This window comes from Pezoporus flaviventris, unplaced genomic scaffold (assembly GCF_033815535.1).
Source record: "Pezoporus flaviventris isolate CSIRO_AGI_PZ_B2104156 unplaced genomic scaffold, CSIRO_AGI_Pfla_v1 ptg000131l, whole genome shotgun sequence".
NCBI classification, from domain to species: domain Eukaryota; kingdom Metazoa; phylum Chordata; class Aves; order Psittaciformes; family Psittacidae; genus Pezoporus; species Pezoporus flaviventris.
The window spans coordinates 510,497-532,742 of NW_026892679.1; the positions used below are offsets into that span (position 1 = coordinate 510,497).

Here is a 22,246-nt window from a genome sequence, read left to right on the forward strand (position 1 = left end):
GAGAAATAAATAGATTATCAGTGTGTTCTTAGATACGATGTTTACATTAATATAGTTGAAATACAGTGGATTTGTACAGCACAGTGATGAGGATACTTGTTTGAGAATATCTCAGTTCTAGTTTCTATTCCAGAAGGCATGTTGGTAATATATTTAGTGATTAGTGAGAATGCCGGGGTTTTGTTGGCGTTTTTTCGTTTGTTTTGGTTTTTTTTTGTTTTGTTTTTTTTTTCCTTTTTTTTTTAATATCTAAATATATTGGAATAATGTTTCGGGGGGGGGGGGGTAGAATGTTTTTATTTGTGACTTAATTTTTTTTTTTTACACAAGTGTCTCCCATACCACCTGTGGTTTCAGTCCCACCTCTGGCATTTCAGCCTCACATGTTGGGGGTTTGCAGTCCCTTATATTGCTGTAGTTAATTGTGTATCTGTGAATGTCACAAATCTAATCATAATCACTGTGAACACAAAAAATGCTCTTACAGTAAAAATCTGTAAGTTCCATCATTCTTACCCTCAAGCAGGAATCAATAATGTATTGGGTAGTGTTGTTTTTTTTTCTCCAAAAAAAAAAAGGCAAGGAAAAAATCAACAGATTCTACATCCTAATTCCAAAGAGCAAGTATACACCAGGTGATAACTATTTGCTAATAAAATGATAAAACCCAAAATACACAGAGGTCTTGCAGAACATTCATTCAGACATCTGTTAGTGAGAGCTCTAAGCAAACTACCATCTGTCAAACCATTCATTTTGTCAAAGTTCATTTCCTCATTCATGGGTACTGTTGTATCAGCTTCCAAAAATACCTGTCATCATAGATTAAATGTTTAATATTACTTAATATAGCTCTCAGTTTAGTATAAAATGGCCAAATGAACCTTATAAAATACAGTCTCAGAGTCATCAGGTAAGGTGACTCGAACCATATAAGAAGACTTAATTTGCTAAATACTGAAAAAACTATTAAATCTCTGTTTTTTGCTTTTGTTTTTTTTTTTTTTTGGTCAATACTCCAAAATTTTACTTAATGTCATAGGAGGATTTCCCTGGGGGATATTTATGACGTACCTGAAAGCCCTCGGCAGGGGAGAACAGAAACTAATAATGAAAGTGCAGCTGAATTCTCTCAAAACAATCCCACATAGGACCTCTGAACTACAGGAATTAGGAGAGATCTTCAGCTAGTCAAAAACTGCCATAACTTCATTGACTTCAGTGGGCTCACTGCCAATGTTAGCTAGCTGCAGATCTCTCTCAGCACCTATGCATTTAATTTACAGGATAAAAACAATTTATGTACTGAAAATGGACAAGAAAACAGAAGGACTGGGAGCCTATTTCTGAGTGTAATCATCCATATAGGCCCTCATGTCCCATATCTAGGTGTCTATTTGATTTCGTCTTCTATCTCCTAGGTTCATTTTTGTACACCCAAACACCCATACACAGACATCTGTCACACAACTTCTGATTGAGGTTCAGATATACAAAAGCAGTCAGTTCAGAGTTAACATCCCCATGGCAACTGAAACTTGATGATGTTATGAACACTATCCATAACACGCTCTGTCAGGTTGTCTGCCAGCCTTAACTCATTATTTCATGTAATATGGCTGAATAACTGAAGTAACAGTACTTTTAAACACCCTGTTTTGTGCATTTGTAACACCATCCATTTTGACTTAATGTTTTTTTCCACATTTGCCATCCTGATATTAAAAGTAATAGAACCAGCAAGTGGTGACAGAATTAAGCAAATCTGTGCCTGTCTGGTTTCTCATGTCCGTAGTAAGATGCATGCACAGATGCCCCAGCAGTCCTGTGGTGTGTCACCAACTGCAATGCAGTGGTGTGTGTGCATCACAGTTCTGTGGAAATTACAGCCTGGAGAAGAGAAAGCTCTAGGGAGACCTTAGAGCAGCTCTCAGTGGCTAAAGGGGCTACAAGAAAACTGGAGAGGGGCTTTGTACAAGGGCCTGTAGGGACAGGACAAGGGGAGTAGCTTTAACATAACAGAGAGGAGATTGAGATGAGCTCTTAGGCAGAAGTTCTTCCCTGTGAGGGTGCTGAGGCTCTGGCACAGGTTGCCCAGGGAAGCTGTGGCTGCCCCATCCCTGGCAGTGTTCAAGGTCAGGTTGGACGGGGCTCGGAGCAGCCTGGTCTAGTGGAAGGTGTCTCTGCCCATGGCAGGGAGTTGGAACTGGATGAACTTTCATGTCCCTTCCAGTTCAAAATACTCTGTGATTCTATGGTAAATGATACTGTGCTGAGGTGTGATAACCAAACAAGTTGTATTGTATGTTCCAAACACTCACTTTCAAAACCAGTAAAGAAAATAAGCCTCACTTACTCTTCTGCTAGGCTTGGCTTTTAGAAAAAGCTGTTTCAAGTTACTTCATTACATCCTAATACATTGTTTTTTTTTTCTGTGGTACAGAGGCATTTATATACCTTTACTTCTGTGCTGATGGCCCCAGAGCAGTTATGTATATGATGAGTTCGTATGTGTGTAGGTAGGTCAGAGAAATGCAGAGCAATCTGCAGGGTAAAAAGAGAGTACAGCTATAGCTGGGGAGAAGCAAGCATGTGGTCCCTTGCTGCACCTTTGTGTTTCTCTGTGATTTTACAGCTGGTGGGAAAAATTACTGGTTTGTACATGTTGAAAGTATGGGAAGTCACCAGTACCATGATACTGCAGTGGAAAGCAAGGGCTAAAGTAAATCCGTAGTCCTTGACTACCCTTGGAAATGATGATGCGTGCCTTGTCATCTCAAAAACCTTTTAATGTCAGTGGAACATCAATTCTTTGGATTGAAAAATGGGAGTGTATTTTACCTTGCACTCTTATAACCTTCTTATTCTATGAGCAGTTAAAATAGAGACATTGTTCAAGTCTTGAATCTTTCAATAAGAATTTTCAGATTTTGGGTTTTTCTCTGTGTATTGAAATACTGTCCTGGGTTCAGCAGTAGCAGTCATGTTTCTCCTTTGTGTTAGCTGGTGCAGTGCTGTGTTTTGACTTCCAGCCTGGGAACAGTGCTGGTGATACTGATGTTTTCGGTTATTGCTAAGTGATGTTTACCCTGACCAAGGACTTTGTGAGGCTCATGCTCTGCCAGGGAGGAGGGGAAGCTGTGAGGAAGCAGAGACGGGGCGCCTGACCCAGGCTAGCCAAAGAGGTATTCCATACCACAGCACGTCATGGCCGGGGTGGGGGGTAACTGGGAGTTACCCGGAAGGACAGGGGCTTCCAGGTGTGACTCGTTTCTTGGCCGGTGGTATCGTATTCTCTTCCCTTGTTATTTTCTCTTATCATTGTTGTAGTTAGTAGTAGCGGTGGTGATTTGTGTTGTACATTGGTTGCTGAACTGTTCTTGTCTCAACCCGTAGGAGTTGCACCCTTTCGATCCTCCTCCCCATTCCTCCGGGAGCGGGGAAGGGGAGAGCCCCGGGAGGGATGGGGAGGGGCAGCCTCGATTGCTATCAGCCCAGCACTACTTACTGGGAGTGAGTGAACAAGCTGTCTGGCTAGGGTTTAAACCACAAAAGTTCTTTTGGCTCTCAACATGGGGCACGAGGGGTTGAGATAACGACAGATCTGTCCGAATTAATAGTCACTTGTCACAATGCTGATTTATTGGCCCTCAAGGTTGTTCCTCTTGATCTCACAGTTTCAGTATATCGTATCTTACTTCCATTCGGTATTTGCTGTATTAGTGTTTTTCACGTGTGGGGCTTGGGCTAAGGTTTTTGTCTCATTGTACTTTATGGTAATGACTTGTAATACAATAGAATCATTGATCATGAAACTGATCTGGCTTATGTTCCCAGTGTGGTCACCACCTTTATACTTTGGGAGGTATATGATGGAGGTGCTTAGCAATTACACATCTTTTTTCTCCTTCTCAGGCGCTCTGTGCCTGTGAAGGAGACATCCTTTTACCCTCCCAGTCGTCCCCCCAGACCATTTACATTTGAGAGTTTTGAATTTTTTGAATGGCCTTTTAATGCTGTTGAGACTTGTTTGCTGATGGTGATGGGAATCACCATGCTAGCATGCATACAGAGTGTGTTTTGCCCACGACTGATTTCAAGAGTTAAGAATGGTCAGGTTTGGGTCTTGTCTGGGGTCAAACGACGATGTAGGAGGACCAAGAGATTTTCCCTGAGGCTGGACAGCCATGAGTGGCAGGGTGTGTGGGACAGTATGGGCAAGTATCCAGGTCAGTGGGCCCCTCCAGTACTTTGGAATTTCACTACCGAACAACTGCAAAATCCAGAAGAATTAGTAAAACACTTAAACGAGGTGTGTGGTCATTCTGGCCATACCAGAGATGGACAAATCACGGCAACGTGCTGGGGCTTGGCCTATGCTTACAGGGCCTGGTTCAACACTATCCAGAACCTTCAAAAGCAAAAGAATGTCGGTGGATCTGAGGACAAAGCAACAGTCAGCGCAGCAACTCCAGCTCCAAGCACAGCAGCTGCACCACCCCCAGCGACAAGTACAGTCGCTACTCAAACTTTAGCTGCAATGAACAGAGCAGCTACCCCAATGGCAAGTATAGCAGCTGCTCAAACTTCGACTGCAACAGACAGCGTGGTTACCCCAGCTCCAAGCACAGCAGCTACACCACCCCCAGCAACAAGTACAGTCACTACTCAAACCACAGTGATAATCACTGCAGCCAAACCAGAGGACCAATTCATACCAATATCGGTTGCCCCTGTACACAAGAGAACAAGCAAAAAAGAGGCAAGAAGGGTGAAGCAAGATGAAGAAACAATGAATTCACCACCCGGTCTAGAATCTGATCAGGAGTCATCATCATATGATGAAGAAGAAGAAGAAGAGGTAACTTCTCAACCTCGGACCTCAACAGAATGTGCAAAAAGATTTTACCCATCAACCAGGGAAGCACATCTTCACCTGGCTGCTCCGATGCTGGGACAATGGGGCCAATCGTCACGAACTAGAAGGTACAGAAGCCAAGCAGCTGGGATCACTTGCTAGAGAAGGGGGAATTGACAAAGCAATTGCAAGAGAGAAAAAGTCCCTCAGCCTTTGGAGGCGGCTCTTGGCAGCTGTGCAAGAAAGGTTTCCATACAAGGATGATGTTATGAGTCGTTCGGTCAAGTGGACTACTATAGACAAAGGCATCCAGTCTCTGAGGGAATCAGCCATTGTAGAGATGATCTATCACATCAAGCCGAATAATGGGGATATACCCATAGATCCAGATGAAGTTGAAGGTACACGACCCATGTGGCAAAAACTTACACGGAATGCACCATCATCATATGCCCATTCATTGGCAACAGTAACCTGGAATGACATAGTACCACTAACAGTGGATGAAATGGTTCATAAACTCCGAGAGTTCGAAGACAATCTCACCCCTTCCATCATTTCAACTGTGGAAAAACTGTCCCAGGACCTCAAACAACTGAGGGACGATCTATCTGATTTATCCAGCTCCTCACGTGTACCAACACACGTCTCAGCTATTAACAAAAGGCGTCCTATTGTTCCAGAGAGGAGATACAGGAGGTATATGCCACGGGGTACCCTATGGTTTTACCTGCTGGATCACAGAGAAGACATGACAAAGTGGGATGGAAAACCTACTTCAGCTTTGGAGGAACGGGTGAGTGAACTGAAGAGGGGAGCAAGGGCCAAGACTGATCGTCCCATGAGAGCTACGGCTTCAGTCTCTGGTGAGCAGTTTCCCAGATGGAATGGAAGAGCTGATTTTACTCCAGCTCCTGTGATAATGAAGAATAATCCCTTTCACCACGACTTAAGTGTCCAACGCTGTGATGACCACTAGAGGGGCCCTGCCTCCAGCCAGGTGGAGGTAGGGGACAATCGGATTTACTGGACTGTGTGGATCAGATGACCTGGCACATCAGTCCCACAGAAGTATAAGGCTCTAGTAGATACCGGTGCACAGTGTACCCTGATGCCATCAAGCTGTCAAGGGGTGGAACCTATCTGTATTTCTGGAGTGACAGGAAGATCCCAAGAGTTGACTGTGCTGGAGGCTGAAATCAGCCTGACTGGGAGGGAATGGCAAAAGCACCCTATTGTGACTGGTCCAGAGGCTCCATGCATCCTCGGCATAGACTACCTCAAGAGAGGATACTTCAAAGACCCAAAAGGGTACTGGTGGGCTTTTGGTATTCCTGCTTTGGAGACTGAGGAAATTGAGCAGCTGTCCACCTTGCCTGGTCTCTCAGAGGATCCTTCTCTTGTGGGGTTGCTGAAAGTCAAAGAACAGCAAGTGCCAATTGCGACCACAACAGTGCACCGGCAGCAATATCGCACCAACCGAGACTCCCTGATTCCCATCCATCAGCTGATCCGTAGACTGGAGAGTCAGGGGGTGATCAGCAGGACCCTCTCACACTTTAATAGCCCCATATGGCCAGTGCGAAAGTCTAATGGAGAATGTAGACTAACAGTAGACTATCATGGCCTGAATGAAGTCACACCACCATTGAGTGCTGCTGTACCGGACATGCTAGAACTTCAGTATGAACTGGAGTCAAAGGCAGCCAAGTGGTATGCCACGATTGATATTGCCAATGCATTTTTCTCAATTCCTTTGGCAGCAGAGTGCAGGCCAGTTTGCTTTTACTTGGAGGGGTGTCCAGTTCACTTGGAACCGACTGCCCCAGGGACAGAAACACAGCCCTACCATTTGCCATGGACTGATCCAGACGGCACTGGAACAGGGGCAAGCTCCAGAACACCTGCAATACATTGATGACATTATTGTGTGGGGCGATACAGCGGAAGAAGTCTTTGAGAAAGGGAGGAAAATAATCCAAATCCTGCTGAAAGCCGGTTTTGCCATAAAACGGAGTAAGGTCAAGGGACCTGCACAGGAGATTCAATTTTTGGGAATAAAATGGCAAGATGGACGTAGACAGATCCCCACAGATGTGATCAACAAGATAACAGCAATGTCTCCACCAACTAATAAGAAAGAAACGCAAGCTTTCTTGGGTGCAGTGGGGTTCTGGAGAATGCACATCCCAAATTACAGTTCAATTGTAAGCCCTCTCTATCATGTGACCCGGAAGAAGAATGATTTTAAATGGGGCCCTGAGCAGCAACAAGCCTTTGAGCAAATTAAACGCGAGATAGTTCACGCAGTAGCCCTTGGACCAGTCCTGACCGGGGCAGATGTAAAAAATGTACTGTACACTGCAGCTGGGCTGGATGTTCAAAGGCAGGGTCTCTTCTACACATCATGCAACTGATGCTACATGGAGTAAATGGGCTGCACTAATTACACAACGAACTCGAATAGGAAATCTCAGTCGTCCAGGCATTCTAGAAGTCATCATGGACTGGCCAGAGGGCAAAGATTTCGGAATGTCACCAGAGGAGGAGGTGATGCGTGCTGAAGAGGCCCCACCATATAATAAACTGTCAGAAAGTGAAAAGCAGTATGCCTTGTTTACTGATGGCTCTTGCCGTATTGTGGGAAAGCATCGGAGATGGAAGGCAGCTGTATGGAGTCCTGGACGACAAGTTGCAGAAACTGCTGAAGGAGAGGGTGAATCGAGTCAATTTGCCGAGGTGAAAGCCATCCAGCTGGCCCTGGACATTGCTGAACGAGAAAAGTGGCCAGTACTTTACCTCTATACTGACTCATGGATGGTGGCAAATACCCTGTGGGGGTGGTTGAAGCAATGGAAGCAGAGCAACTGGCAACGCAGAGGTAAACCCATCTGGGCTGCTGCACTGTGGAAAGATATTGCTGCCCGGTTGCAGAACCTGGTGGTGAAGGTACGTCATGTAGATGCCCATGTACCCAAGAGTCGGGCCACTGAGGAACACCAGAACAACCAACAAGTGGATAAAGCTGCTAAGATTGAAGTGGCTCAGATGGACTTAGATTGGCAACATAAATGTGAATTATTTTTGTCCTGGTGGGCCCATGACACTTCAGGCCATCGGGGCAGAGATGCAACATACAGATGGGCTCGTGATCGAGGGGTGGACTTAACAATGGACACTATTGCCCAGGTTATTCATGAGTGTGAAACATGTGCTGCAATTAAACAAGCCAAGCGGTTAAAGCCTCTTTGGTACGGAGGACGACGGCTGAAGTACAAATATGGGGAAGCCTGGCAGATTGACTATATCACACTGCTGACATCCCGCCAAAGCAAGTGCCATGTGCTTACCATGGTGGAAGCAACCACCGGGTGGCTGGAAACATACGCTGTGCCCCATGCCACTGCCCGGAACACCATCCTGGGCCTTGAGAAACAGATTTTGTGGCGACATGGCACCCCAGAGAGAATTGAGTCAGACAATGGGACTTATTTCCGGAATAACCTTATAGATATTTGGGCCAAAGAGCATGGCATTGAGTGGGTATATCACATACCGTACCACGCACCAGCCTCTGGGAAAATCAAACAGTATGATGGGCTGTTAAAAACTACACTGAGAGTAATGGGTGGTGAGACTTTCAAGCATTGGGATACACACTTACCAAAGGCCACCTGGTTGGTCAACACCAGAGGATCTGCCAACAGGGCTGGCCCAGCCCAGTCAGAACTTTTACATATTGTAGAGGGGGACAAAGTTCCTGCGGTGCACATGAAGAATTTTCTGGGGAAGGCAGTATGGGTTATTCCTGCTTCAGGTAAAGGCAAACCCACTCGTGGGATTGCTTTTGCTCAGGGACCTGGATATACTTGGTGGGTAATGCGGGAAGATGGGGAAGTCCGATGTATACCTCAAGGGGATTTGATTTTAGGGGAAAACAGCCAATGAACTCTACTGTATGCTGTTGCCTGCTGTGTAATGCTTTTATAGCCCATCAACTAGATGTCTCCAGGTCACCAGCGGCCAGCCCTGACTTCCCTCCAACCATCATCCCAACAGAGAATGAACTTTGATAGAACCGGATGAGTTCCACAGTAAAGGAATGACCAGCATCAGCAGGCAATGATCCAATACTGCACACAGCCTTTCCTGCCCTGAAAGATTGTTACAAGAGATGTAACCTGACATCATGGACCAAATGGACTCGGCAGAATTATAGGGATTGGTCCATGCACTAAGAAAATGATTTTTTTTCTCTTGGTCTGTGTGTATATGGATGTATATATGTGGGAGAGCGATGGTGTATTGAAAATGTGGGATCTGAGCATGACGTGAATGGTATGGAATAAGGGGTGGATAATGTCCTGGGTTCAGCAGTAGCAGTCATGTTTCTCCTTCGTGGTAGCTGGTGCAGTGCTGTGTTTTGACTTCTAGCCTGGGGACAGTGCTGGTGATACCGATGTTTTCGGTTATTGCTAAGTGGTGTTTACCCTGACCAAGGACTTTGTGCGGCTTATGCTCTGCCAGGGAGGAGGGGAAGCCGGGAGGAAGCAGAGACAGAGCGCCTGACCGGGGCTAGCCAGGGAGGTATTCCATACCACAGCACGTCATGCCCGGGGTGGGGGGTAACTGGGAGTTACTCGGAAGGACAGGGGCTTCCAGGTGGGACTCGTTTCTTGGCCGTTGGTATCATATTCTTTTCCTTTGTTATTTTCTCTTATCATTGTTGTAATTGGTAGTAGCGGTGGTAATTTGTGTTGTACATTGGTTGCTGGACTGTTCTTGTCTCAACCCGTAGGAGTTGCACTCTTTCGATCCTCCTCCCAGTTCCTCCGGGAGCGGGGAAGGGGAGAGCCTGGGGGGGGGGGGGTGGGGGTGGAGGGAGTGGGGTGGGCATGGGGAGGATGGCCTCGATTGCTCTCAGCCCAGCACCACTAACTGGGAGTGAGTGAACAAGCTGTCTGGCTAGGGTTTAAACCACGACAAATACCAAGCAGTATTTAACATTTTAAGTCTAATTTACTGCCTTTTTCTGTAGGAGGAAAAAGTATTTTGAATAAAAGTGCAAACATAGTTAAAATGACTGTCTCACTGAAAGGTGACTTCTTGTGTTTATTCATCAACTTTGTGTATTGAGTCTTAATTAGAAGAGATAATGAGAAATATACTGATCGTGATACCGAGATTGGAGGCAGCCTGGGCTGCAGTGATCATGCACTTGTGGAGTCTGCAGTCTTGAGGGAGGTGAGACAAGCAAAGAGTACAGTCAGGACCCTGAATTTTAGGAAAGCCAACTTTCAGCTCTTTCAGGAATTAGTAGGACCCCCTGGGAACCCTCTGTCATGGACAAGGGAGCAAAACAGCTGGCAGTTCTGTAAGGACACTTTCTACAGAGCTATCAGTCCCCAGGTTTAAGAAATCAAGACCTGCTGGTCAAACTAAAGGGCAAGAAGGAAACGCACAGGCAGTAGAAGCAGGGACAGGTGTATACTGGGAAGAGTGTAAGAACACAGCCCAGTTGTGCAGAGGCGGTGTCAGGAAGGCCAAGGTGGAGCTGGAGCTGAACTGGAAAAGGGATGCAAAGAATAACAAGAAGGGCTTCTACAGCTATGTCAAAGAGGAGGACCAAAGTAAGTGTGCTTCCCCCCCACCCCCAACGTGCAAGGTGCAAGACTGGTAAACAGGTAACAACAGACAAGGACAAGACTGAGGCACCTGAAGACTTTTTTGGCTCAGTCTTCACTGGCAGGGTCTCTCCACATACCTCTCAAGTGGGTGAACTGTAAAGCGGGAACTGGAGGAGCAAAGTCCCTCCCACTGTAAGTGAAGATCATGTTCGTGACCATTTCAGGAACCTGAACGTACATAAGTATGTGGGACCTGATGAGATCTATCCCAGAGTCCTGAGGGAAGTGGCTGATTCCATCACGAGTAACAGCTGGCATGAGTTAGTTGTTTAGTATTCATAAGATAAAGTTCTTACCCAGTAGGTGTCCTTATGGGGAAGAAGACAGTTTCAGCCCACGGGCTGATCCCAGAAGTTATGATGGAGTCTTCCCCACTTTCCCTTTCCTAATTTCACATATTTATAGAATATAATTCAGGTTAGTAACTCCTTGTAACCCTCCCACCGTGTATGGAGTGGTCAGTTAATTTCCATAAGGTTACGTCATTATCATTGAAAGTACATGGTGTTGTCATGCTGACACTGTAGGAGGCCCTTGGATCTCTCCAGACTTTTCATAGTAACATAGGTTTCAACTTTTAACTCTGTGCCTATGGAGCTGGAGTGGCTGTAGTCATACGCACTTTGTTACTGATGTGTATAAAATCGTCTGGCTTTGCTTTTGCAAATACAAATCTAGTTTCCTTATTTGGCAACTGCTGTGAGTTTTATCAGGACCTGGTGCCTTCAGGTTCCCACTCCTGCAAATCAGTGCAAGAGAGTCTGGCCCTGGGGCCTTTGCTCTGCTCCACCCTCCCGTCAGTTTTTCTTAGCATGCGCCAACGTTCCAGGATTGCCTGGAAAACTATCACTGGGTAGATTCTATGTGTGCCAACCACATCCCATCCTGGGAGCAGCAGCTGCATTTTACCCAAAGGTCTCCTCAGTGTTATAATATAACCTTGGGGGTTGGAGAGAAGTGGTCTCTAATTTCCCCTATTTTCCTACTCAGTTCAGCCAACATTCAGGTAACTTCTTAAGGTTCAGGAAAGATTAATCATTTGAGCCAAATCATTTTTTGCTGTCATAGCAACGGAGAGTAAAGAAACCATTTGAATAGCACAGTCTTTTCAGCAGTCACAAAGCCATCTGTCTCCCATATGCTTAATAAGCTACCTCTTTATTTCACTTGTGTCCATCTAAAACCCTGGCCTCTCTCCCTGCACAACCAGTCTCATAGCAACTGACAGATTATTCTCAAAGATGGCAATATGTGGGAAGGATTGTTTTCAAATACTCCTATTTTCTTGGTTTGTCTTTCTTACGCGAAGTTTGTAACAATATAGACGGTCTAACAGTTGCCTGAGGTATGAGCAGCATCACCAGTCAGAAGTCCTAGTTAGAGCTGGAATTTCAGTGTGCCTTGGGTCCTTTATAAACTGACAGCTAAAAAGGCTCTGCATTAACTAGTCAATGTATTTGCAGATACATGGAAAAGCAGCAGAATGGTATGGTCAGCATAAAGCCATCTATGGGTGGCAGGTTCACTGGAAAAGAAAGTTTTAAATAGGTGTATGATGACTAGGACTGTCTTGACCAAGGAAGAAAGAGAGTAAAGATGTCTATTTTATGATATGTGTTATGAAAGTTGAAATACTGCTTTGTGAGTTACTGGCTGTGTTAGCATGAGGAGTAGTTACTCACCAGGAGTCTGCAAGCACAGATCTGTTGCGTCACTTGTTCCTCATGTACTCTTTGCAAAAGATCCAGACCTTGTTTGACAGTGGGATATGCAGCATCTCCCAGTGCTGATGTAGCCAGGATTACATAGGAAAGGAAGTCTGCCCATTGCAGAGCCCATGTCAACCATGTATAGTAGAACCACTCATTAGAATCTTCCTCTTCCTTTACAGCAGTAATAACTACAAGTTCTGTAGATAAGCTGCATAAAAAGGGTAGTGAACTGTGGTAAAGGAGTGCTGTCAGCATGGATTATTACTGTTTGTTAGCACCATTCTCACTGGGTTTGTTCTGGTGGAGGAACTCATTAGGTTTAGTTTCCCAGTGTGTTAAGCTGAGAATGTGCAATGGTCGGAAAAACTCCAGTAGGGATCTCACAGTGTCAGAGAAGTCTGATCTTCTGCATGTTCCCTACTATTGTAGATTTTACTTTTGCTCCCATCTTTCAATGGATGGGCTTAATTATAGGTTCAGCTTTAATATTTAAAAATAATAAAGACAATTTCTTCATCTGGGCAACAGATTTGTAATTTTCTATCACATCCCCTTCTTCCTTGACATTTCTTCATCTGAGAAGATACACAGGACCTAGACAAAGCCCAGTGAAGTCATAATGGGAATTTTACCAAGTTGGTCTTGTTGGGCTTGTGAGTGGTCATATTTATCATCACAGTGCTTTAAAAACAGAGTTTTATCAGAGTGCTTTAAAAACAAATGGAAAGGGTACAATAGGAAGTTCCTCTGATATTTGCAATGGGCATATTAAGAATTTTCCCTGAGTATATTTTCATGATGATTTTAATCTTGTACCTTTTGAATTTGCTTCTTTTCCCTAAAGAAGAGGATTTTCATGTAGGATTAAAAAAAAAGTGAATTTCTGGTTTTGTGGCTTGAGTCTAGCATCCTATCCTCTAACCTCTACAAGCTATTGATCATAGCTATTTTATATATAGACATACATACAGATATTTTCTCTGACATTTTTCTTTAGGCATTGATACTTTAAGAAATATTCTAGACATAAGAAGTTCTTTCTGGGAAACATTAGCATGCTTAAGACAGGAAAAGTGTTCACAAATTCAGAGTGTATGAAGGAATTAATAAGAGCAATGAAAAACTGCAGCATTCCTTGGCTAAGCTTAAATTGCAGGTAGATAATGCTTATTTAATCAATACTTTGTATATTAGTTAAAAGTTTACAGGGGAATACTTTGTAAATTAGTTAAAAGTTTACAGGGATACAAACCTCTGAACAATGTGAGATTGATTAAGGGCCTCTTCTTGAGATGACAGTCTACACATGCCAGTATTTGAATAATTCATATCATCCAGTTAATGGCAATCATAGCAAGTACCTTTGGGACTAAAATAATGACTTAAGAAGAAGAAATAGATTAAGCAAATTTTTAGTTTGTCTAATTATGTAAATTCTCTGAGGCATGCATTGAAAGTTCTCAACAAAAGCCAAATGAAGGGAGCGCTTCTTTTGTACCATTTGTAACATATGTTCCTCCATAGTAGCATTGCATGGACCAAACAGTATCCTCATTTATGTTTGCTATGCAAGTAGGGTTTAACCTATATTCTGATATTTTCAGAGAAAGGCAAATTAAGTTAGTGGGCCAGTTTGTGTCTCTGATTCAGCATGCCTAACTTGAAGCGTATAAATAATCTTCTTGAAGATACGAAGATGAAGAGTGGCTTTTAGATGGTTGGCTGGGGCTAAGATGTTAGTATAGGCAAGACCTGAGAGGTATTTGTTGTTACCGTGAGGTATGCTAAACTGGCAAGGTACTCTGGAAACAACAGTACTGGGAGGATGTTTGCAGAGGATTTAATAGCAAAGTTGTGAAAAGACTTTGATGGATCTGCATCCATGTAAGTGAAAAAGAAAAAAAAAAGGGCTTGGAATCAGAAATAACCGAGTATTTAATTAGTTTGTCTGCAAGGTATAATGCCACAATCTTATCGGAAATAATTATTTGTAAAGTGACATGTAGCAAATGACCATGTTAGTTCTCCTAGACTATTACAATTATGAGATAAAACATACTGGCTTTTCTCCATGTAATAAGCCCTCTTCTAGAACGGCAGCAAGAGCTGGAATGCTGCCATGGATAAATCACTGCATTACCTAGTCTGAATGCTAGTTAAAACACATATCACTGCTACTATCCTGACTGCATTAATGCCCTCAACTAAATCTGAAGAAGCTTTGCTGACAGTGCTGATTAGGAAAGTAACAGAAAGCCACTGACAGGCTAGATATACAAGAACCGTGCAACAGGAAAGATAATAGTAACTGACCTGCTCCGACCTTCCTACACCTAATCAATGCTGAGTCCTGCTCTGCTCTTGGTGTGACATCAAGGTGAAACAGCAGTGTTCAGTCATGTTCAGGGCGTCTGGTGCTTGAAGACAGAAAAGGAAACATGGGAGGGAGTTTTCAGATTCTCTGAATTTCCCAGTATTGAGGGAACTGTGTAAGGTTACTCTTTTCCTGACTTCATTACAAACATTTCCAATGGCAAGTGTCGCTATTTTTCATCATAAGCACCCAATCTAGATCTATTAGAACTATGATGTGAAAAAGAAAAAGATAGAAAAATTCAAATTTCAGTCTTTTAAAACCTTATAAAATCAGCAGAGAAGGGTTGCTGTAATAAATTTTTGAATGTCAGTATAACCTTGATCTCTTATTCAACCCTATTTTTATATGAGTAATAGTGACTGTTAGTAAAAATATATATACACTAGAATATATGGGAAAAATATATATATATGCTAGAATATATGGGAAATAATTTCTAGCAATGCTATTGTATCTCAGAACTGAAACAGGTAAACACCATAGTTCTCCATAAACTACATTTCTGTTTTTAATGAAGGCTCATATAAAACTTCATTTATCGTCTCCAGGACCCAGTGTTTCATAAAGGCTTTAATCCGAGCATTTCCTGGAAGCTTGCTCTTAACGTATGTTTCAGACAAATCTGTTGTGTATGAAATGTTGGTAGTGTTATGGCTAATAGTGCAATAACAAATGATGGGATTATGGTTATGTATTCTGGGCAGGATCATCATATACAGTGTCTTCTTCAAGTCACTCCATCTTCTGATCTGCCTTCTCCTCTCCTGAAGGTAATAATGTAGATGAGACAGATGCATCTGATTCTTTTATCTGTTTTGTCAAGTACCTAGCTCCTACATACTGAATAAACTAATATTTGATCACAAATTGAAGAGGAATATGAACTTCTCGCACTGGTGCTGTCCCCAGTCTCTGCTATTCTGTTACTTTGACATACTCTGATTGTGCATTTAGTCTTTTTCTGGAGTTATAGCAGCTGTTAAGCATGCTGGTAAGTTTGTTTTGTTGAACCCTTTGAACTGCATATGGAAAACAAGTTTGAAGCGCTTCCCTCCAGCGTTATGGTCCTACATGTACTCACACCTAGAAGTGCAGCTGCAAAAACACCATGTATATGGTTCTGGACTAGTTCCGAATTGTCTTTGAAAATGATGCACTGTACAATATATAGAAACTCATAAAATTACCTTGTTCATATTACCATTTTCTCTTGGGAAAATACTCAGTTTTCTTTTTTTTTTTTTTCCTTTCTGATATGGGTTTTTTCAATTTCCAGTAAAATCTTGACTGGCTACATCTTTGTCAGTGTAGACAACTGAATGATTTAGGATCGTAAAATAGATTTGTGTGAGTCATTGCAGTGAAAAACATTAGCACACCAGTGAAAATTGTTTCATAGATGATAACTCGTACAGAATCAGTGCTGAAAGCAGGAAACATGGCATACTGGTTACTTCTTCCCCTCCTTTTGAAAGAGGACATGACCTTGCTTGGGATGATAGAAGTGTTCTAATCATGGAGTCAGGATGATAGTGATGGTTGAAAGGAACAAGGTTAAAATAAATTTCAAGGACTGCTGGTAACTTTTTAAACTGACAGGGTTGATTTTATTCCCTAGTTCTTGGACATATATCACACTAGAGGAAGTATACCTCAAGCGATTTACTTTTTAGGTGGTTTTGGCTATATGATATAGTATAGAAGGCACCAAGTGACTGGTGGTACATGAATTCAGATTTCAAGAGGTATTGTACCTAATCCCCTGGCTCTGTCTATTGAGTTGACTGCCATGCCTGTGCTCTAGCTGAGCTGTTCACACTATCATAGCATCATAGAAGTGCAGGCTGGTTTGGGTTGGAAGGGACCTTAAAGCTGAACCGGTTCCAATACCCTGCAATGGGTAGGGACACTTTCTGCCACACCAAGTTCCTCCAAGCCCTGTCCAACCTGGCCTATCAGCATGATGACTTTGCATCATCCACTGTATTTTGTAGACATAATCTATTTCTTGTAGAAATCATGTTTAAAAGAGTTGATGTCAGACTACTGGCTTTCCTTTACATGCAGTTTTACCTGACTGCTCCAATGTATGTAATTTATTCCCGCCCCAGAAAGCTTCCTCACTGAAATGCAAAACCTCTTTGAGGCAAATTCCATTACTGGTAGGTGTTAAAGGACACCTTACCTGAGTTTCATAATGCCTTGTGCCATGAGGATGAACAACAAAGGCATCTTTGGATCTGCTTCACAGCTGAATCCCTGATAGATGTTGTGTGAATTAAGTCTTGTGGAAGCTGCTGGACCCAGGAACCCTCTCTGAGCTGGGGGTGGAATGCAGCTCTGTGGACAGTGACTGAGCATCAGTTCTGAATCTGTTACTCTCAAAATAATCTTAAATTTAAATAGGGCTGGTAGAACTGATTGGTCTGTTATTACCTTTTTTTTTTTTTTTTTGTGAGTAATTTCCTCAAATTTATATGCAAGTATCTCTTCTTACAAGTTCTTTATCATGCATTAGTATTTAAATTACAGAGGTAAATCCCTCAAAATACTATTGATCTTCTATTATCTTTGATTTTTCCCAGTTATTCTAGGTAATGGTAAGGGGTCCTTTATAACTGAATACGCTTTCACCTTCAGTTAAAAGATGTGTTAAACTCCTGCTCTTATCCTGGTGACTTTCACCTCTTTGTTTTAAAACATAGTCACCAATATAATTAGAATTTAGTCTGAACATTATGTCCTATGTCTGAATCCACAAAGAAGAGCTTCCATAGCTGTTTTTCTTTACAATTGCTGCAGAAAAATACCTTTGAAAGTGCTTTTAGTGCTAACAGAGCTAGTTCACATTTCACATGGGGAACTTTGCTTCCTACTGAAGTACATTAAGAAAGCAGGTTTCGGCACCTGTGTTGTTATAGTCATTGCACAGTTGTAATATTTTGAGATTTGATAAGCTCTGACTTGAAAATTTTAGAACACATAAAAGAGCTCAGACATAAAGTGCCAATTATTTCCATATGCACTGAAAGAAGCTACCACAGGCATGATGTTAGCCATATTTTGTACATAAGGAAGCTGCAGGGATTTGAAAAGTGCAGGGTTTTTCCTCCCCTTCATTAGGATTTGCCTGGAAACATTGACAGAGTATGTAGACCTAATTTCAAAACACAGTGTCCTCTATTTTCTGTGTTACATCAGGCTCAGTAGTGCTTAAAGCCAAAGCTCAGTTTGCAACTCAGAGTATGGATACTGATCAGGAAAACCTCTAAAAAGAAAGATTCTGTCTATTAAAACAGAGAAGTAAATGGAATTGCACAGATGTCCAGATAAGCCTATAGAGCAGGATGGTACATAGCAGGAAAAAAGGCAGGGTTCTTACCTCCTGAAACTCACAGAACACTGTTTAAACAGTATCCGTATTAAATATTTTACTCTCATTGAGAGATTAATTTTGGGTGGGTCTTTTGTCATTCTTTTACTTCTTGAAGTGCAGTGATTGATTTGTTGTGCGTTAAGAGATGGGGGCCTGGACATGGGAAACACCCAGTGTGGGAATATAATAAAAAGGAAACACAGAAAAAAAAGCCAACAAACATAAAAACCCTCACATAAACTCTGATCCAAAAAAAACTTGCTAAGGTTATTATCTGGATAAAAGAAAATTTGGGAATGAAACTGGAAGAATATTAGGTGCATACATAACTGGATCCAAGAAATTTTATCTGGTATTGCATTATATCTGCCTTTTCCCAAACAGTGAAATGTGAAGATACAATTAGTCAGTATGTGCAAAAGGCAAATAATCAATGGCTGGTTTCTGTTTGGGTATGGTTTCTAATTTGGTTCAGAGATGGCATTCACTTCTTTAGTAACCATTTCATAAGTATAGGAAAAATTGTTTTACTTGCCTGTTTATTAAAATTCTTGAATTCTTTTTAGAGACTGGAACCTGCATAACAAACTTCTAGAAATCTTTATGTCTAACTGCTTATTCTATGTTAACTACATTTTTAAATGTAGTTAGGGGGCTGATAGTAGTCTCTGGAGCTGTTATCTTACAAATATAATATGTTGTGTTTTTTTTTTTCTCCGGGATGGGGGAAAAGGTTTCCCAAGACTGTGAAAAGGCCTGAATTTCTTCTAATATGTACCTATGCAAATTCCTGATGTGAGTCCCTTTTCACCATTGCAATTGCAAATTTTCTTGAGTTTTCCTGGAATATTTGAGAAAGATCATGTAAAAAAAAAAAAAATTGAGTTTTTGTAGTCAGCTTCTGCTCTCTTAATGGGTCCAAAACTCTAAAATACCCTTTGTTATGTTAAAGATGTATGAGTGTTTATCCGTTTCTTACAGGGAGAACTGTGGTAAAACTATACTGAAATTTCTTTTGCCTCAAGAGGAAAAATATCATAAGCCCAAATATTTCAGATAAGTAGCAGAGAAATAGCTAGACTCTCTCAAAAGAACAGTAAAATTCTTTCTTCCACTTTCCCATGTGTACACAGGAAGATATTGAAACACTTAATAGAGGCTAGATTACATTATCAAGTGAAAGAAAATCTTGAGACTACACCATAAAGAATAAAGAGATTTAAGTATTTAGACAGCAGAGACCTGATATGTCTCTTACTCCCCATACTCCTGTACTGGGACTGTTGTCCTGAATAATGGGGATTGCAGTGGGTCAGAGCCACTAACTGGAGAGCGGAGGCAAGTTTCATTTGAAGGAGGCAAGTGCTAATGTATTTTAATGCATTATTTACATTGTCATCACACTGTTGCATTTCCTTTTTAGGAAGGAAATATACAGCAGTAATCCCATATATCAGTAATATGCTATTTCCCAGTAATACACCAGTAATATTCTATATATCAGTAATATAGATGTGTGTGTGTGTGTACATGTACATGTGGAGACATAAGCATAGTACAGGCTTTTGGTTCAGGGATTTTTTTCATTTATTTATGTGCATAGGTACGTTAAATGTATGAAAGACAAAAAGAATTATTGCAAGTAAAAAGATAGTAAATTAAGTGCTACAGCTACATTTTTTTCTTTCTGTTAAATAAATAAAATAAAGGAATCAAAGAATCAAGAATCAGAATTGTGACCCTCAAGTGGTTAATGATAACATTGTACTGTTATTTCAGATAAACCTGCAGAAGAAGATGCGAGTCACTGGAGTTATAACTCAAGGTGCCAAGAGGATAGGAAGTCCAGAATATGTAAAATCTTACAAAATTGCATACAGTAATGATGGGAAGTCGTGGGCAATGTACAAAGTAAAAGGCACAAATGACGATATGGTAAGATTAAGGCATTTTTATGTGAAAATGTGCTGTGGTTTAGTTGCCTTAAGAGGTATCTCTAGAAGATGAGCATAATTGCCTGACACTGTGATATAGGTTGCCTTGTTATTATTTTTGTCTGAAAAAAAAAAAAATCAATAAATTTGCGCATTCTGTCTGCTAAGAATTTCTTGCACTTTAATTGATGGTTGTATAAATACTACGTCCCAAGGCTAGAATAATCCTGTTTATTACATTTAACTGATTTTCGTTTTAATTAGTTTACCAGCAATTATTCATTCTTCCATTTTCAATTTATTTTTATTACATTGGAATGTTAGTGTTAACCCTTAGAATCACAGAACTCATTCATCAATGCTAATTTCTGTACGGCGCAAACAGTATTATTCAGTGGGAAGCATGCACTTGCAGTTTGTAGTTACCACTTATTTTTTTATGGAGTTGTGCATACAAAGCAGCAAAAATCCCTTTACTGTGTAACTTAGGATAGAGCTAAGGCCTTTGCAGCATTAAACATAGTAACTCTATTAGAAAATTGAAATGCTGTATGAAAAGGTATTTAATGAAAGAAGAAAACAAAGTTACAGGCATATCTGGTTAGTGAGGAGTGAACAGAAGAATGCTTATAGGTTTCATTCAGCTCCCCATGCTATCAGTGGGAGGGTTGCAATGTGCTTCAGTGGGAGTTGGATCAGGTTCTTGAATCAGAGGGAGAAAAATAAATGTGAATCAGTGCAAATAATTGCAGGCTAAATTGAATTGGGATTATTTAATACACTAATTAGAAAAGAATACATAATTTAGTTGCATTAGTAGCTTCCGTTTCTAGGGGTGACAAGATAGAGGTCCCGTTTCGGAGCACGTGGCAAGCACGTGCTGATGCAAACTAATGTCAGCATGTATTGCTTATACACTTGCATGTTGGGCACTAGAAATGATAAAGCTGACTCTGGGAAAAACTTGCAGGGGAACATGCAGAAGAACAACCCTGGTATTTCTGAGATACGGAAATGAACTGAACCTCCAGTTTTATGTATATATTGTTTTGTCATAGGTGTTCCATGGCAATGTGGACAACAACACCCCATATGCCAACTCCTTCACCCCTCCTATCAAGTCACAGTACATACGGCTGTATCCTCAGGTGTGCAGAAGGCACTGCACATTGAGAATGGAACTTCTGGGCTGTGAGCTGTCAGGTGGGTGTTCTGCAACCACTGCCCCTCAGCAGTCAACCACCAACAGCACTGAAGTCTAAACCATGTGCATTTTATTCACAGAATCATAGAATCTCAGAATAGTTTGGGTTGGAAGGGGCCTTAAAGATCATCCAGTTCAACCCCTGCCATGGGAATACAGGCTGAGAGAGCTGGACTTTTTCAGCCTGGAGAAGAGAAGGCTTTGGGGAGACCTTACAGCAGCTGCCAGTGCCTAAAGGGGCTACAAGAAACCTGGAGAGGGGCTTTGGACAAGGGCCTGTAGGGACAGGACAAGGGGGAATGACTTTAACCTCACAGAGGGGAGACTGAGATGAACTCTTAGGCAGAAGTTCTTCCCTGTGAGGGTGGTGAGGCCCTGGCACAGGTTGCCCAGAGAAGCTGTGGCTACCCCATCCCTAGCAGTGCTCAAGGCCAGGTTGGATGGGGCTTGGAGCAACCTGGTATTCTTGGTGAAATGAAGTTTTATTTCTAGCAACTTAGCCAGTTGCTTATCTCTTCTTATGGGAATTATTTAAGCAGCAGCACACCTAAGTGATGGAAGTGCAGTAGCTGCATGCAGAAGGGCAGTAACAGCAGTAAGGTAATATAGTAGCAACCTAATAACACTTAGTAAATCTTTCTGCATGCATTAGCCTCCACTTTTCCAGCAACCTGGAAAAGGACATTTATAGCAGTTTTAGTATCAACAGCTATTATAGAATTAGAATCGACTAGGTTGGAAAAGACCTTTAAGATCATTAAGTCCAACCATTATCCCGTGTCTCTGACGGCTTCATGTATGTGGTATGTGAATACTTCCAGAGATGGTGACTCCACTGCTGCCCTCTGGCAGACTGTTCCAATGCCTGACCACCCTTTGGGGAAGAAATTGTCCCTTATCTCCAGTCTAAACCTCCCCTGGCACAGCTTAAGGCCTTTTCCTCTTGTCCTTTCACTTGTTCTTGGGAGAAGAGACCAGCCACCTTCTGGCTTCAGCCTCTTTTCAGTTGTAGAGAGCAATCAGGACCGTAACGTTCTATACTAAGCAAACTAAGAGACAAAGATTCTCTGATTTGCATTTACACTAAGGACAGGCTAA

The 22,246-nt window shown here is 42.0% G+C and overlaps 1 protein-coding gene across 2 annotated transcripts in view; it reads left to right on the forward strand.

The window, feature by feature from the left end:
- The window catches only part of EDIL3 (EGF like repeats and discoidin domains 3), a 261,017-nt gene that overhangs the window by 179,034 nt on the left and 59,737 nt on the right, over positions 1-22,246 (forward strand). For both annotated transcript variants that reach the window (XM_061478716.1, XM_061478717.1), the window contains 2 exons: positions 19,790-19,945; positions 21,003-21,147. In XM_061478716.1, the coding sequence (XP_061334700.1) occupies positions 19,790-19,945; positions 21,003-21,147 (301 nt within the window). The remainder of the gene's footprint in view (positions 1-19,789; positions 19,946-21,002; positions 21,148-22,246) is intronic.